This window comes from Zootoca vivipara, chromosome 13 (assembly GCF_963506605.1).
Source record: "Zootoca vivipara chromosome 13, rZooViv1.1, whole genome shotgun sequence".
Lineage (NCBI taxonomy): Eukaryota > Metazoa > Chordata > Lepidosauria > Squamata > Lacertidae > Zootoca > Zootoca vivipara.
The window spans coordinates 34,087,408-34,103,370 of NC_083288.1; the positions used below are offsets into that span (position 1 = coordinate 34,087,408).

The 15,963-nt window shown below is 50.1% G+C and overlaps 1 protein-coding gene across 3 annotated transcripts; it reads right to left on the reverse strand.

The window, feature by feature from the left end:
- Nucleotides 1-3,594: 3,594 nt before the first annotated feature.
- SH2B1 (SH2B adaptor protein 1) lies at nt 3,595-14,959 on the reverse strand. Of its 3 annotated transcripts, XM_035136150.2 has the most exons (11): nt 14,516-14,959; nt 13,486-13,613; nt 11,027-11,955; nt 10,790-10,891; nt 9,420-9,511; nt 8,592-8,698; nt 7,443-7,631; nt 7,046-7,272; nt 6,550-6,721; nt 6,181-6,292; nt 3,595-3,764 (listed from the first exon to the last, which is right to left on the reverse strand). In XM_035136150.2, the coding sequence occupies exons 3-11, from the start codon at nt 11,876-11,878 to the stop codon at nt 3,746-3,748; spliced, it is 1,872 nt and encodes a 623-aa protein (XP_034992041.2). In that variant the 5' UTR covers nt 11,879-11,955; nt 13,486-13,613; nt 14,516-14,959; the 3' UTR covers nt 3,595-3,745. The 3 variants fall into 3 exon arrangements, with proteins under 3 accessions (XP_034992041.2, XP_034992040.2, XP_060137574.1); XM_035136149.2 differs by lacking the exon at nt 13,486-13,613 and having other exon boundaries at nt 14,516-14,958; XM_060281591.1 differs by lacking the exon at nt 14,516-14,959 and having other exon boundaries at nt 13,486-14,468.
- Between the last annotated feature and the right edge of the window lie 1,004 nt (nt 14,960-15,963).

The window sequence follows — 15,963 nt, forward strand, 5'->3', positions numbered from 1 at the left end:
CCATGATGTTATCACTCCTCCTAATAGCAAGCTCATATGGTGAGTGCCACCAGGATTCAAGCCAAAATGGGGCCAGCGAGAAAGAAGAGGGAAGTATCAGCATGTTGGAGATGTTTGTGTTAAGTTGCAAAAACCATGCACCATCAACAGGAAAACAAAATTCCTGCAACAACAGAAGTGGACTCAGTACTCAGCTGTACCAGAATACAGTACGTTTTAGGAGGAAGAATGCAGTGCAACATTTTGTTGCAGATCCCACTTGTCACCCATCGTAACAGGTGTGATATATCTGGAGGAGAGTCTATACACTGCAAAGTTTCCTGGGGTGTGAAGTGCATCTCTGAGGCATTGACACCGTAGCATCCTGAGCAAGCTCTGTCAATGAGGGCCAGACCAGTCAGTTTCCAAGACGATAGGAAGGTTGCCACATGCTGCTCTGCCCACAAGTGCAGAATGATACCCTTTTTCATAGGAAACATCACCAATCCAATTGCTTATAGAGAAAATAAAATGGATACTAATACATGCATTTGGTGCAAATGCTTATTTTCAAAATTTTGAAATGTATTGTTTTAAAACATGTTCCTAGCTTTTGGGACGAACATGCAAAAACAAAACAAGAGGAGGGGGGGAGTGATATCCAACATTAGTCCCACTCAGACCCATTGAAGTCACTGTACATAAGTTGCTTAAATCGACTGGTTTGTCTTCAAAGTAGGGTTGGATATCATCCATCATTTGCACTATGAAAATACTAATAAAATACTTTAAAGCTTTGCATAAAATCAACAAGACAGGCAGCAGCCATGGGCTGCTGATTGTTCTTGGTAGCCCAGCCATGCCTACATCCTCTTGTGCTGCAGAGCACTGATACAAAGTGAAAACCTCCACCCCCATGTTCCCACTCCGCCTATGTCTCCTGGGCTACAGGTTTCAAGAAGCTCCCTTCTATCTACACAAGCTTGTGGGCAACATTCGGTTACAATGCACCACCAAAAACCAACACACTGCATTTGATATAGTGTGTGTGTGTGTGTGTGTGTGTGTGTGCGTAAATAGCATATCCTAGACCAGGAGTGGGTAATCTCTGGCCCTCCAGATGCTGCTAAACTGCAACATCCATCAGCCCTAGAAAGCATAGCCAATGGCCATGGATGATGGGGACATTTGGCAGGCTAAAAGTTCCCTACAGCTGCCCTAGACTTCCATTTAACTGTGGGAAAGGGTTTAGCCCCAAAGGGTTGTATACATTTCTCTGTGTTCAGAAAGGCCATTTCTTGCAAGACTGGCTCCTGATTCACCTTTGGCCACTGTTTGTTATCTGCCACTTAACACATTAAATTTGTCTTGGGTTTTCTTACCAGACAACCAATAATCAACCATAGGCCCTTGTAATTAGCACAGCTGTGATCTATAGACTATGCCGCCACCATACAGGACTGCAGAATGTGGTAGTGGGTGCGGCATTAAGCAGATGGGGTGGTCCACCTCTTACCTCCACCCCCATAGTCACCCTCTGCCCAAATCTCCTGAGCTACAGCTTTCAAGAATCAGCCTCCTATCTATTCAACCTCGTAGGTAGCTTTTAACTACACACACAAAAAAATCTCAGCTTCTTGCTTTTTTTACTCTCTGACTCACTTTTAATATTTCCCATCATTTCATTCAGGTGGGGAGCTAGTGGAGGCCCAGCAGCCAGAATATGCTCTTTTATAAACTGGCCTTTGTGCCACAACCTCACTGAGCAACCTCTTTCAAGTCGGCACTCTCTCAGTCCCGCCATCTCTGCTTCCAGCTGCGATATGACCTGCCTTATGGTCTCTTTGAGGCCTGGTCTACAAAGGCAACTAATGACACCACACCACTTCTGACTGCAGGTGGTTGTTGCCATTGTTGAATGCTTCCGCAACCCCCCCCCCACACACCCCAAGGCAGCATAACAAACCCAAGCATCTTAAGAGAGAGGAGTTTCAGCTCTGCTGATTTCTTCTTGTGCTAGCTTTCTACCTGCTGTTGCTTTGCTTCTGTTTTTTAAACAACAATCCCAGAGAGAAGAATTAGAAAATTATGTCCTTAATTTGCAGCCTGAAGTGGTTCTACCACAGGCATGGGCAAACTCGGCCCTCCGGGTGTTTTGAAACTACAGTTCCCATAATCCCTGACCACTGGTCCTGTTAGCTAGGGATGATGGGAGTTGTAGTCCCAAAACATCTGGAGGTCCGAGTTTGCCTATGCCTGTTCTACCACTTCATGCTGCCACATGTGCACAATGTCTGCGAAGCACTTTGAGCGCACCCAGGCACTATATGAACGCTGCTAAGCATAACTGGATGGATGGATCACATGTGCTGGATAGGGGCAGGGAAGTGGCATCAAATCAGCTAGCTACCTCATTTCCTCTTGGATCCTATGAAGAAAGTTATACAGGGATCATCCAGAAGGAAAGAGATTCTCCTCCTGTCCCAGTGTGTAGTGTATAGGGAGGATTGTTGTGTGTTTGTTTCAAATCATTTTTTCTTTTAAAAGGTAAAATGACATTTCCTTTATTTTCATACAAACTCTCCCCCCCAAAAAAAATTAATCAAAAAAAAAAAAAAAGACAAAAAAAGACACAGATGAACAAACGGTACCTCAGCGCAAATTTTAAGAAAAGAGAGAATTGAAGAGACAGAGAGGGCCTGAGCAGTCCACCTAGTCCACAGTAGAAAAATAAATCTTAAGGTGGGGAGGGGAGGGGTGCAGTAGGAACAAGAGGAGGGGACAGTACCTGTGAAAGGTGTATATTCATAATATTTTAAAATTTTACCTGGGTAGTGTAGACTTTATAATGCGTGGCCAGTCCCCAAGCCAGGGTGGGTGGGGCGAGGGGGGAGGGAGAAGAAGGAGAGAGACGAAAGAATATAAATATATTTCCAACCAGGGAAGAGGGAGCTGGCCTCCCCCTCCCTATCGCCCCCAGAGAGGAGATGGGGAGGGGGAGGACGTTACATTCGGAGACTCCATACATTCAGCAAAGAAGGGCAGGGGTGCAAAAGACTGTGTCTGGAGTCAGAAGGGCAGACCACCCCGCTCCCACCCACCCCTCCATGTAGTGTTTACAATGAGCTATTACTTCTGCCCAACTGCGGAGATTTGGGCACAGGGGCGGGAGGAGGAAGAGGAAGGGAAGAGGAGGAAGAGCAGGCCCGTTTCCTTAGTACCCAAGACGGGGCTAGAAGTAGTGCGTACCAATCTGTCGCAAGCTGGGATCACGAAACCAGGAGGAGGGTCTCGTACCTATGTTTTCGGGGCAAGCGGGACTGGGTTTGCTCCATACCCAAGGGAATGGGACGGTGGGGTGGGGGAGAATGGGACTGTGGGGGGCAAGGCCAGTCCTCACCCCCCAAAGGTTACAGAGGGAAGCATAGAAGTCTTTTGGGTATTCAAGCCCATCTTGCACCCGTGGGCCAAGGCCAGGTCTCCCCCTGGTGGTGGGCACCAGAAGGGCTCGCGTCCTTCTCTGGCTCATATTCACGGGGCTCAGACAAATGAGTACTGGTTGTTCACAGCCCGGGCTCGTCCTTCCGATTCCTCCGGGAGGGGAAGGGATCCTCCTCCTCCTCCTCCTCCTCTTGTGGCTGCTGCCTCGTCCACCTCTGGCTCCACCATCCGGCTCTCCTCCTCTGCCTGCCCCTCAGACTCTGGCAATCCGCGGTCAGGGGGAGCAAGAGGTGGCCGAGCTGGGGGGAGCGGAGGCGGTGGCAGGTTACGAGAGGTGTTCGGTTCTGTGGAGAGAAGAGAAAAGAGACAGACAGACAAAGAGAGACAAGAGGGCCCGGGGTTAAGACAAAATGTGGGATGGCAGACACCGAGAATTAGCTGAGCCCCCACCCCCATGTCCAGCCCAGAGCAAGGGGCTCCCACCCCAATGAGGTTTTTCTAAAAACTGAGCGACTCCAGTGTTGTCTACATCCAGTAGCTAGAGCACTTTGAGCACAATCTTCTGGGCGATGCTTGGGAAAGGGTGACAACACACACCAGAACTTAGATGGCACCACTGCATTCGATGCGGCTTAGAGCAGCCCTCACTAACCTGGTGCAGATCCCATTACCCCTGTCTACTCGACATGCTGGCTGGGGCTCCTGGGAGCTGGGAATCCAACCCCATCTGGAGGATGCCACATTGCGGGGAAACTGCGACTTGGGAAAACTGCCTTCTGTTACATGCCCAGTAGTAATGGCCTGATGAAATCACACAGGGACAACTGCTGGGCAGCTGTGTGGGGATGAGGCAGGCTGGCATGACTGGGACTGTGCATACCATACGCTTTGCATTAAAAACAGTAATATCCAAACTCTGCCCTGCACCAAGAAAGCCAATTTACAGGGCTATCAAAAGTTGTCCAAAATTACATGGTGGCATTCATTTGTTTATTTTTTTGTAACTTATTCTACTTCTACAGAATACTCAGTGTGAAATGTTTGTTGTGGTTATGTCTATTCCTTAGTATTTGTAATAACGGTAGCTAAGGTTTTGACCCATTCGAAACATCTCAAGTAATACTTGTTATTGTTAATTGATTAGAATAGGCGTCTATCTGCCTACCTCAGCCAAGGAGTTGCACTTGGCCCCTGAAGCACCTGCTTGCAAGTCCTGGGCTGTGGTGCCAAACACTCGCAGACTACCAAGGTTGGCAAAAACTGTTCTACATCCTGGCCAATGACTCCTACCAGCTCCTCTGTGCAATTTTCACCAAGCACTGCCCACACATTCATTCTCATCTTCACACCCAGATTGCCATAAAACTTTTTTTTAAAAAATTGAGAATCATGCCATCCAAGATCCCCGTTTCTGCAACCAATGCCAAAGTCTGCTTGTGAGCAGAAATTCATCATTCTGGCATTACTCAGAGACAGTATTTGCAGAATCTTTGTAATGAGACGTGTGTGTGTGTGTGTGTGTGTGTGTGTGTGTGTTGAATTCTGAATATCCAATGTGCCTAAGCCTTTTTCTCCTCCTTTCCCTTAGACCAGGGATGGGGAACCTGTGACCACCCAGACGTACTTGGATTCCAGCTCCCATCAACTTGACCAATTGGTCAGGAACAATGAGAGCTTCAGTCCCACAACATTTGGAGCCAAGCAGGCTCCCCATCCCTGCCTTAGACCTACTTCAAGCTTTACCTGGTCATGACAGAGAACTAGAGGCCTGACAGCTGGCTTCGCTAGAGAATTTTGTTGAGCTGCAGGTGTAATATAATATTGCTTAGCTGAAACTGGTTAGGCTTCATTAGGAATTTCAAAAGAAAAACGTGTGTGATGGCTTCCTCTTGCTCCTCCTCCACAAAAACTGAATGGATTTGGCTTAATTGCCAGCATAGAGACCTTTTTTAAAAAAAGAAATAATAATTCTCACACTATGTAGGCAGACACCTTCTCAATTCTGTAGGCTCTTTTTAATTGTGCCAGACAGAATTAAGGCTGCATTTCCTTGGCCCTAAATTTTCCTAATGGCGCATGCCTTTACTCTAAAGTGGGTTTGGGGGCCATCAAATTCAGAATCCTAGCAGCCACATCTGGTTGCTGAGAAAGTTGGGCGGGGGGATGAGAAGCAGAACAGAAAGCAATATGATGTCCTACTGGGGCCTTGTTATTGTTTGCTGTTGATATGTTAAATAACAAATTGGGCTATTTGGCAAAGCACTGCTGTAGCCAACACTATCAAGATTGCACAGAGGATATCATAAGCTTAGTTGCAAACTAGGGCTGTAAGGGAGCACAGAGAAGCTCTGTATGTTACAGGACAAGCTGCCAGAAAGACGAGGTTGGCAGCACATCCTGTAACATTTGAAGCTCCACATGGTCACCACGGCTAAAGCCCATCTCCAGAGAAGGAATGTAAGAAGCTGATTTTTACAAGGCAGGCAATTGGTCCATCTCCCTCAGCGTTGCTACAAAAACTAGCAGCAGAGTTTCAGGCAGAAATCTCCCCGCACCCCCAGCTCTACCTGGAGATGCCAGGAGGAGCGTCTTCCCTATGAAATCTCCCCCCTACCTGGTGTCACAGACACAGTGGATGGTTATGGGCATCGCACATCTGCATGACCCGTGGATAGCGATGGGCTATGGCGTGGGGGCTGTGACACACACACACGCTCGCAACTCTCTGCCTTTCTCCCGTGGTAGCTATGGCACACTTACACGCAGTCACCCGCAGAGGCGGCAGCAAGGATGGAGATGAGGTTGGGGGGCGAGTCCCCACTGCACCCACTGAACCCAGACACCGGCGCTCGGCTCCCAGCCCGGTCCCGGCCTGTGACAGAGATGCCCACATCAGAAATAGGGATTGGGGGTGGGGTAAGAGAGGGAGAGCGGCGGACATGAAGGGGGTGGGGGTGTCATCGCCCCTGCGCGGCATGGAGCAGAAGACTCAGCGCGGGGAATCTTGGGGGGGATGTGTCTGGAGCCACAATGGGAGGAGATGGGTGGGAGATGGAGCATGGCATGGATTGGCAACGGTGTCAATGGTCTTCCTAGCCCAGGGCCCCCCGGGGCTCTGGCTACGCTCACCGTGCAGCCTCTGCGAAGCAACCACGTAGCTGACGAGCGTCACGTCACTGGAGCCGCCCGACTCGAGGGGGATGGGGTGGACCCGGAAGTGCTCCAGCATGTCAAAGATGGTCTGGAACCAGAGGTGCTGAACCCGGCATTGCCCGTCTTCGTTAAGGGAGAGGCGCAGGTGCTGGTGGCGAGATAAGGAGGCCTGGTGAGAGTTCCCGTCAACGGCCTGATCCTCTCCCACCCTGTCTCACAACTGGCACCATCTTTCTTTTTCTTCATTGCATTCACACCCCACCTTTCCCTCCCAAGGAACTCAAGGTGGTGTATGTGGCTCTTCTCTGCCCAATTATAGCCTAAAAACAAGGCTGAGAAGGCCTGGCCGAAGGTCACTCAATGAGCTGCACGGCTAAGTGGGGACTGGTTCTCTCATCTGCAAGGTCCTAGTCTGAAACACTGGCCACTGCGCCACGCTGGCTTGCACAGATACCCGCGCATGTGCACTCACCTTCGCCTTCCCCTGAAAGTTAAAGGTCAGGACGTATTCACCACGCCGCGTCTCGCTCTGCCGCACTAAGAAAACGCCATGGCTGCTGGCTCCCCCCGCCAACACCAGCTGGGCCGCTTTGAGGCGGGACAGGGTGCCGTGGAACCAAGGGTATTCGGAAAGAGGGTGGTCTGTCTCGCCAAAGCTTCCCCCGCCTGGGTCGGGCTCCCCTTGGAAAAGGAAGGAACCTGGAGCAGGGAGAGAGGTGAGAGCTGTCTGCCAAAGCCTGTTCAGAGAATTCTGAAATCTCGCTCACGGATTTCACTCTTGAGCCCGTCAGGACCACACACACACCCGCTGCCCCCATTCTCTCAGAATGGAGAGAGAGAGAGAACTCCACTCCACTCCAAGGCATTACCTGTGGTGTCAGGGGTTTCAGGGAAGGTCGTGTGGAGGAGCCCCATGGGAAACGGCCCTTCGTCAATCGGCACTCGAGGTGGCAGCTCGGGAGGCAGCAGCTCCATTGAGTCAAAGTGGGAGGCAGCAATGGAGACGGAGCTGGGGGACATGGAGGCTGAGGGGCGTTCCATCAGGCCGCCATAGGCACCTGGGGAGGGGAGGGGATGGACAAACAGGCCAGGTCACAAGCCGCACACCAAGGCAGCTTCAAAAAACATTGTGCAATTCCTTAGGTTATCATGGACTGAATGTCTTAAATAGCTTTTTCTTATGTAAGTGGCAAATGGAAAATTGGAGGTCCTTTTTATTTTTCTTTATTATTATTTTTCACCTTTCTCTCTCTTTTCTTTTTCTTCTCTTTCTTTATTTTCTTCTTCCTGCTTATTTTCTGTGGCTCAACACTGAAAAAATATTGTGATTCCTTGTGAAGGCTACATTTTGTCCACTATATATACAGCATAGAAAGCATAGTTCCTGCCTTTCCAAATTTTGATTTATAAAAATCTGAAGTATTAAAACTGGCCTTTCCTTCCAACAGTAGAGTAACAGCTTTGTGGCTGATGCTGTATACATTGCCTTAACATACAATTAAGCAACCAATAGGTGACTAAATTGAGAGAGACCACACATGGGGAATTTTGTCTTGTGAACCGCCCTGAGATCTTGTGATGAAGGGCAGCACATAAATCTAATAAAAAATAAAAAACCTGCAGCCCTCTCGATGGTTAGGCTCCAACACCCAATATAATGAATTGTCAGGGATGATGGGGGTTGTGGTGAAATGACACCCAGGGGGCCACAGGCTTCCCATCCCTGGATCAAACATTAATACAAAGATAGAATTTTATCATCTTGCTGCAATAGATGGCTTTGCATTTTACCAGAAGGGTAAGGCAGAATGCTGCTTGACTACTACTAAATCTGCTCAGGTTTAGGAAGAACCATTTCCATTTTCCTGGGAGTGCCAGGGATTGAACCAGGGACCTTTTGCATACAAAGCATGTGCTCGGCTAACTGAGCCACAGCCCTTCCCCAACGTGGCAGCAGATCGTTTTGCCAAGGGAGTGAAGCTGGCGCTCTGCTGGGGGTGGGAGAGAATGCCACAGACCTTGGCTGAGCTGATCGCTGCTCTCACTCGGCACCATGGGAAGGTCGCGGCTGGGCATGCTCTCTGAGTGGTTCATACACGGCTGTTCCAGGCTATCAGTGCTCTCTCTGTGGAGACAAGTGCCATTAGCCAAAATCAAACATCTGTGTCTGAGGCCAATATACTCCCCAGTATCAGATACAGGGGAGCATTATCACACTCATGCTGGGCAGCTACTGGAAACAGAAACATTGGATATGCTAGAGCTTTGGTCAGATATGCAGCTTGCTTCAGGGACGGGGAAACCTGTGCAATGCCCTCCAGATGTTGCTAGACTACAGCTAAGCGGTAAACCCTACACAAATCCGGAGTGGAGTCCCTAAGGTGGCTGGGTGGTGCCTTGTATGCCTCCTTCCAGCAACTCCTGCAGCCAAGCTTGGGCCAAACGTATTGCTCTGCTTTCCTTTGGGCCACATCAGTGAGGCCGAGATTGGGGGTCTTGTCTTGGGGCAGTCCAGGACTGGCTTACACACTGCCTAGGCTTGTGTCCCTCCCCACCCGAGAGGTCACTTTGGTGCCACTAACACCAAACCGGAGGCACACTCCATTGTCTCTTGAGACAGATGGATGCCAACAGCTCCCACCATCCCTGACCATTGGGCTTTGCTGGCTGTGGCCAATATGGGAGTTGCAGTTCAACAACATCTGGTGGACCAAAAGTTCCCCAATCCCTGGTTTGTGCTTTTAGCATGGGCAAAGATTTAACTGCTAAGGGTGCTACCTTCCGCATGCCCAGCAAGTGCTCTGCCGCTGAGCTCTGGCCCTCTCCCACGGCCTGGCGCAACTTACCCGAGGCCCATGCATTCCTGAATGTCAGCCAACCAGGAGCGCATCTGCAGCGAGTCAACCGTCTCAAGGATGTACTCCAAGGAGCTTGACAGCTGTGGAATAGAGTGGGAAGGGAGCAGCCATAGACACATTACGCTTTGGGGTGTGTGGAGGGGCACGTTATTCCTAGAACACCCCTCCCCTCCTGTGCCTCCCAAAAGCCAAGGGAAAAAAGGAAACATGAGAAAATCAGTACAGTAAACTGCTTCCTAACCCTTTTGTGCAGGAATAACAAGCTGTTGAAGCCAAACGATGCTCAAGTTAAAAACCTTCTGCAACAGCTGAGAAGATAGAAAGCATTCTTATACTGAATCAGACACTTGGTATATGTAACTCAGCATTGTCTCCACGGACAGTAATAAGAGAATGAGGCCTCCCTCTGCATGTTTTGGCCCTCAATAGAAACAAGTCAGCTCAGGCAGCAATGGCTGGCAAGGTGTTTAAGGAGACCTTTGTCCCACATTCTTTACCAGCTGCCTTAGCTGCGCCTCCAAACCATGCTGACTGAACCCCCCATTTGCTGTGCTTTTACCATGGAAAAAAAATATATCACAAAGCTCCCACATACCCGTCTCGCTCTCAAAGCACACAGATGTCATGGTTGGCCTCCGGGCATATGAAAGCAAACCAAGCATATGACAAAGCATATGAAATCAAACCAAGAGAAAAAGAAGGCCGGGGAATTGTCATGAGTCTGCTCAGGAACAGCAGCTCCTGCCAAAGCTAGTGAGGTCCTGCTAGAGAGGGACCAGGCAGCAGCAGATCCCACCAGAAGTGAGAAGCAAGGAGAAAAGTAGGCAACGGCTGAATGTGCACTCCAGCCAGTCTGCCTTGTAGAAGTGGGGAAACTATTCAAGCCCAGATGGGCAGCTTTCTGGGGGCCACATGTTAGTGGTGGGAGGGGCCAGACAGACAAAAACTGGGTGGGCAACGGATACAGCTCCTGGCTTTAGGCAGGAGGCTACCTTCCAGCCTGCAGGGGAGAGTCCCAGGGACCAGACAGAGGGCTGAACCTGGACCTTGGGCCTGAGGTTCCCCACCCTTGCTGCTGTCTTAGCTGCTGGTGGAAGGGACTTCCTCTGGGAAGGTAGCCCAGGCAGAGAATGGGGACACATCCTCTCACTGAGAAGTGTTAATATTATTATAAGCAAATATTCAAATTAACTCAAAGGCACGTAAACATTATGGCTCCAATTATCACGGAATACATTTAAGGTTTAGGGGTTGTTTTTTGGTACCTACTTGAATAACTTTTTTAAAAAATCAGGCTCCCAAAACAAAGCCACTAACTTTCTGCCCCGATGCAACCTTGATATTTTTCTTCTCCTCACCTTAAGCACAAAGGTGTTCTCTTTGTCTGGCATTTCCAAGGGGGTCGTTGTCCGCACGTCCACTACGCAAGAGCAGGCGATGCTGACCCGCGGCTTGGATGCCTAGGGGTTAAGTTAGGGAGAGCCACAATTATGCCGATGCCCCTCAGTGCTGGGAATCTTGGCGCAGGGTAATCCTTTGGCTCTCCCCGCCCGGGAATTCTTCCCCCCGCCCTGATGCAGCGACCCATGGCTCACCTTTGGTGGGATGTAGAACTCCAAGAGGTAACCCTCCCCCTCCCCCTTCCCCGCTTTGCGCAGGAGAAGGCGGCATTTCTGCCAGCGCGTCCGGCTGCCCCCGCCTGCCCCGTCGTCGGCCACAATGTAGTTCAGCAGACCCTCGCGCCGCACGCTGGCCAGTTCTACGCGGAGGGTGGCTGGGGAGGCTTTGTTGAGCCGCAGCCGTTCGAAGCGGTGAGTCCAGCGCTCGGAGTCGCCACCCCCTGAAGAGTTGGAATTGCTGTTGGCTCCGGTGGTTGCCCCATCCCCGCTGCCAGGGGGCGACTCAGTCGAGGTCTTCCACTGCAGGATGCCCCGGACGCTGCCCCGTACACTGCGGCTCACGTTGCGCAGGGAGAAGCGCTTCTTCAGCTTTGGTTTGGTGGCCGTCACGGCTGTTGCGGTGGAAACGTCTTCGGAGCTACGAGACTGGCTGCTGGAGAGACCAGAGGGTGGCCCCGGTGGAAGCTCCACAGGGGAGGCCACGGAGGAGTCGCTGCATGTCTCGGAGAGGTCACGGGCAGAGGAGCAGCCGGTGAAGGGGGCGATGTCGCACCGGGGCGGCGAGTCGCTGGCATAGGCCCGGCTCACCTCCGCCTCAAAGTGTTCCAGGAAGTGCTCAGCAAAGCGGCGAGAGAAGGCAGCTTCAGCTCCTGGCGTGGCAAACTGGGGGTTCTCACCCAGGAAGGCCCGAAAGCGGCGGGCAAAGTCCACCGCGGCAGCGCGAGCGTGCGCCTCGCAGAATTCCCGCCAACCCGGAGAGGGAAGAGAGGCAGGTTCCCCCACCATCCCTCCCCCGGTTGGCGACAGGGGCACTGCGCTCCCGTTCATGACTGCCCGGGTGGGGCCGGGTAACAACAAACCCAGCGCCAGGACTGGGCCGCTGTTGGAACTAGTGGCCTTGTGACCTGCAGAAGGAGAAATGGAGAGACCGTTATGAAAATACAAGGAACAAACAACCTCACGAGGTTACTTTTGTTGTTCTGGGTGCAGGGAAGAAAAAAAAAAGGAGATTTGAGGGGAGAATACAGCCACTCACAAGGAGGAATGAGTAAGAGCTCAATAACACTGTTAAAGACCTGAGTAACTTACCCAAGCGGTAAGATGCAACTTTATAGGTAACATCTCAAGTCATATAATAGAAGACTCTCACAAAGAAGGCATTCCTAACTCTAAATGCACAAGACTGCTTTGGAATTAAAGAAGAGAGAATCATGGCATTACAGGAGCAACCAAGATGCAGTCCAGCAAATATAATTAGAAAACAATGGAAACTATTGGAGGAGCCAAATCTGGAGCTGAGTGCTTGGTTCTTGTCTTTAGGTAAATTACAAACCTATGCTTTCCTAAAGATTTGATGTTAAGCTCCGAATTAAGCATCTATCTCCTCTGAAGACAGAGAGCAGGTCACCTTTTTTCAGGGACAGAATTAAATCTCAGGGTGAATCTCTATCCCTAAAGTGGCATTCAACAATTATTCAACACAGGAATGAATAATAAGGTTGTGGCAGTTTGGTGAATCTTATGACCAGCAAGAATCAACAACATGATTTGGGCCAAATTCCATTACAGCTCAGTACTGCCAGTGAAGAATGCATGGGTGGGCATAAAGTAGACTGCAGCCCACTTACGGGCTGCTGGCAAACTTCTGGAGGATAAGTTACACCTACTGATTACAGGAAAGGTTAGAAGGAATGCTGAACGGACCTTGGTCTAAATTTGCAGGGCACTACTTATGCCTGAAAAGTTTAAGAGTGCCTACTCAGGATCACTGCAAAAACATTGTGAATATTCACTCTAACTTTGGAATTTTACATGCATTTGTGAACCATGGGGATTCTTCTTCTTTTTTAAAAAAAAGAATTGATGGATCATGCAAGACTGAAATTGGATCACCTCTGGAATAAGTGACTGAAGGATACCTTCTACTTAAAATCAGGCCAACTGGGCTTACACAGTAAATACCTCTTGCTGAACTACTGCAGAATGCTCAAGGGGGAAACTGCTTGATTGAAAACACCTCAGGATGAAAAGCCTTCAACCTTTCTACATGGAAGGTGCTTTCAATCTGAGAGTGCACTAAGAGTGCACTTTTAGAGACCTAAGGGCGTAACAAGAGGTCTCACCTGCATTCCAATAGGATAATATCACATACATGTATCTGCATGTTTCAGTAAGCTCATGGTCAAAGTCACACACCTGCATCTATCTACTGTAAGATTTCATGAGTTGAGCCCTGTCCATAGCAGGACTAACTCTCAAAAGTTAAACCCGTCCCTGCTGAGAAGCAAATTGCTTTGTTACAAATAGCAAGGGCCACCTTACAGAGGACAGTGAAGTGTAATCTTCCCAGCCCTCAACTGGGAAGAAACCATTCCAAAGCTCCACTTCTTACCATGTTGGAAAAGATCAAATGACTTTAGTACCATTTCCAGTACCTGTTATTTTTTCCAATTGCTCTTCCCTGCAGCTGCATCTGATATTTAAACTGAGGGTAAATGCTATTCAGTTTGCCTATTCCAATATGCTGATTCCTCTGAATGTGAAATTCCATGAATGCAAGGCACTGAAAATGGAGAAAGGATAGCATCACGATCTAACTGGTGAAAAACAGGGTGCAAGCTTCAGGGAAGTCCTCCGTGGAAAGCCTCTTAACCTCAGAATTGGAAATGGCAGTTTCTCAGGAGCAGGATGTCACATGGGGACTCGGGGAAAAGGATGGAAAGAAACAGTCCAGCACAGCAAATACTTCTCTCCTCTGATGGACAGAACTTTTAGTCTTGGCAGCCTGGGGAACTTTTAGAGATGCAGGGGGTTGGACCGGAGACCTTCGGAATGACAACTGTGTACTCTACCACTAATGGACCATTCCTTAACTAAGGGAATTGGTGACGAGAAGAAGAGTGGACGCTACTACTTACTGAAGGCACAGAGCTAGCCACACAGAGCAGAGTGCAAAGAGCACATCTCCCTCCCATACACACGTGCACCGAATTAGGGAAGGGAAGGTGGGGGGCACCTCCTCATGCCTCTCTAAGGCGACCAGCCTCCTACCTCTGAGAGCTCTTTCGTGCTTTTTAAGCATCCCGCAAAGCTGGCTGCTCTGCGTGAGGCGGCTTCACTCTTCCCCGTAGGGAAGAGGTACAACCTGGCAAGAATGCCGAGGGTTGTAAGGAGTCTTGCAGGGCGATCCGATGCCCGCTTCTCCCTCGGAGGCAGGCCTCGGCCAGTCCGGCGGACCCCGGGTCCCCAACGAGCAGGCCAGGGCGCGCAGCCTAATAAAGACACGGAGCCCCCTCGGGTGCTGGACCTGGCAGCCCCCTCCCTGGGAAGTGGGTGCGCGGGAGCAAGCGGTCCTTCCTCAGAGGGCGGAGGCGGGACTGCGGATGGGGGGGAGGCTATTCGTGGATGGGGGGAGGACGCTGGGGGGGGGGGTGCTCCGCTTAGCTCCGTGCGCCTGTCACTTACCATCTCGGCCTCGGATCCCTTCCAGGAGGAAGGGTTTGTCTGTCCCCGTCTTTCTCCCTGTCTACCGCACGTCACTTCCGCCTCCGGGTTTCCTTTCGGTCAGGTGACTTTATTTTCTTCCTTTAATATCCGTCTTCGTCATCCGCTGAGAGGAAGAAGGGGGCGAGGGTTGTTGTTGTTTTAAGCTTCAAGTTACCATAGAGAGGAACGTATGCTTAGCGCTGGAGGGGCCGCGTAAGATGCGCGGAGCGTCGGTTGACGTAGCTGGCCTTCTCGTTGGTTCAGGTGTTCAAAGTTGTTACCACGACAACCAGTGACGTAGACCTCCCAGGGGCTCCCGGACCGTTGTAGAAAAAAAAGGGGGGTGGTCGGCGTAATATGTCTGTCCCGTTGCTGGGGCAACGGCGCAGCAACATGATCATCCAGAACTCAATGCGCATTTACGTAGAAGTTCCCCCGCGTTCGGCGGGGGCTCCTTTCCATGTAGGTGTGCACAGAATTGCAACGTTAGTGCACGGCCTCTGAGCAAGTGCAGAGGTCTTTCGCTTTTAAAAAATCCATGAGCAGCCGCACATTTGTAGCTTCGCCATAATCATCGGCCTTCTTATTCAGGGATTGTGGCTTCCCACCTCTCTCTCGAATCCACTGAAGCGATTGATTTGTTCTGGAGAAAGGTACAGTAGCTGCATTCAAATGGATTATACTTCAATGTAAGTTTATCTGCCCAGGCGTTGAAAAAGTCATGGAAACCAGCCTGAAACCCCTTTGCTACAAGTGTCCTTCATCAGGTCTTTGGAACCTTTCTGGCACTCTATGAGTTTGCTGGAAGCATGAATGAGGTTGAGTGCTGGCGCTTATGGTCATATCCATGCAGGTCCAATCGCCAATAAAATCCTTGAGATCCACTTCTAAATATCTGAATCCAGCTACTTCTAAAGCAAGACAAGAGGGCATCCCAAACAGTCCTGGAGCTATACTGGGAGCTTCTCTGAGGAAGATACCCAGGTGTGCATGATTGCTAGGATAGAGTGCAAAAGCTCCTGAATTTAAGATATAGATAGTTTGACTGAGAGGTGTGAGCCCTGATGCTGTACTTCCCCCTGCTACCTGTGGGTGGGAGGAATGTCTCTAAAGGCAATTAGGGTAGTGTCAATTCTTAGCGACAGTATTCCAAGGGATTTCAGAGAATATATTTTGTAATACAACCCCTATTGAACTATCAAAGGAGGGGAGATGCTGGACTTGCCTACAAACTTCTCCAAATCACATGTTGAGATGAGGGGCATGGCCTCAACCAAAGTCCCTGCACATCAGCTAGGATTGTATATGATGCTCACAAGCAGGCACAACCAGAAAATGCCAGTGTCAGCCACAAAGAACCTGAGATGTGGAAATGCACAGTATGAGATCACTGATGGTTCAAAAATAGAAGTTTGGAAGAGCAGGGG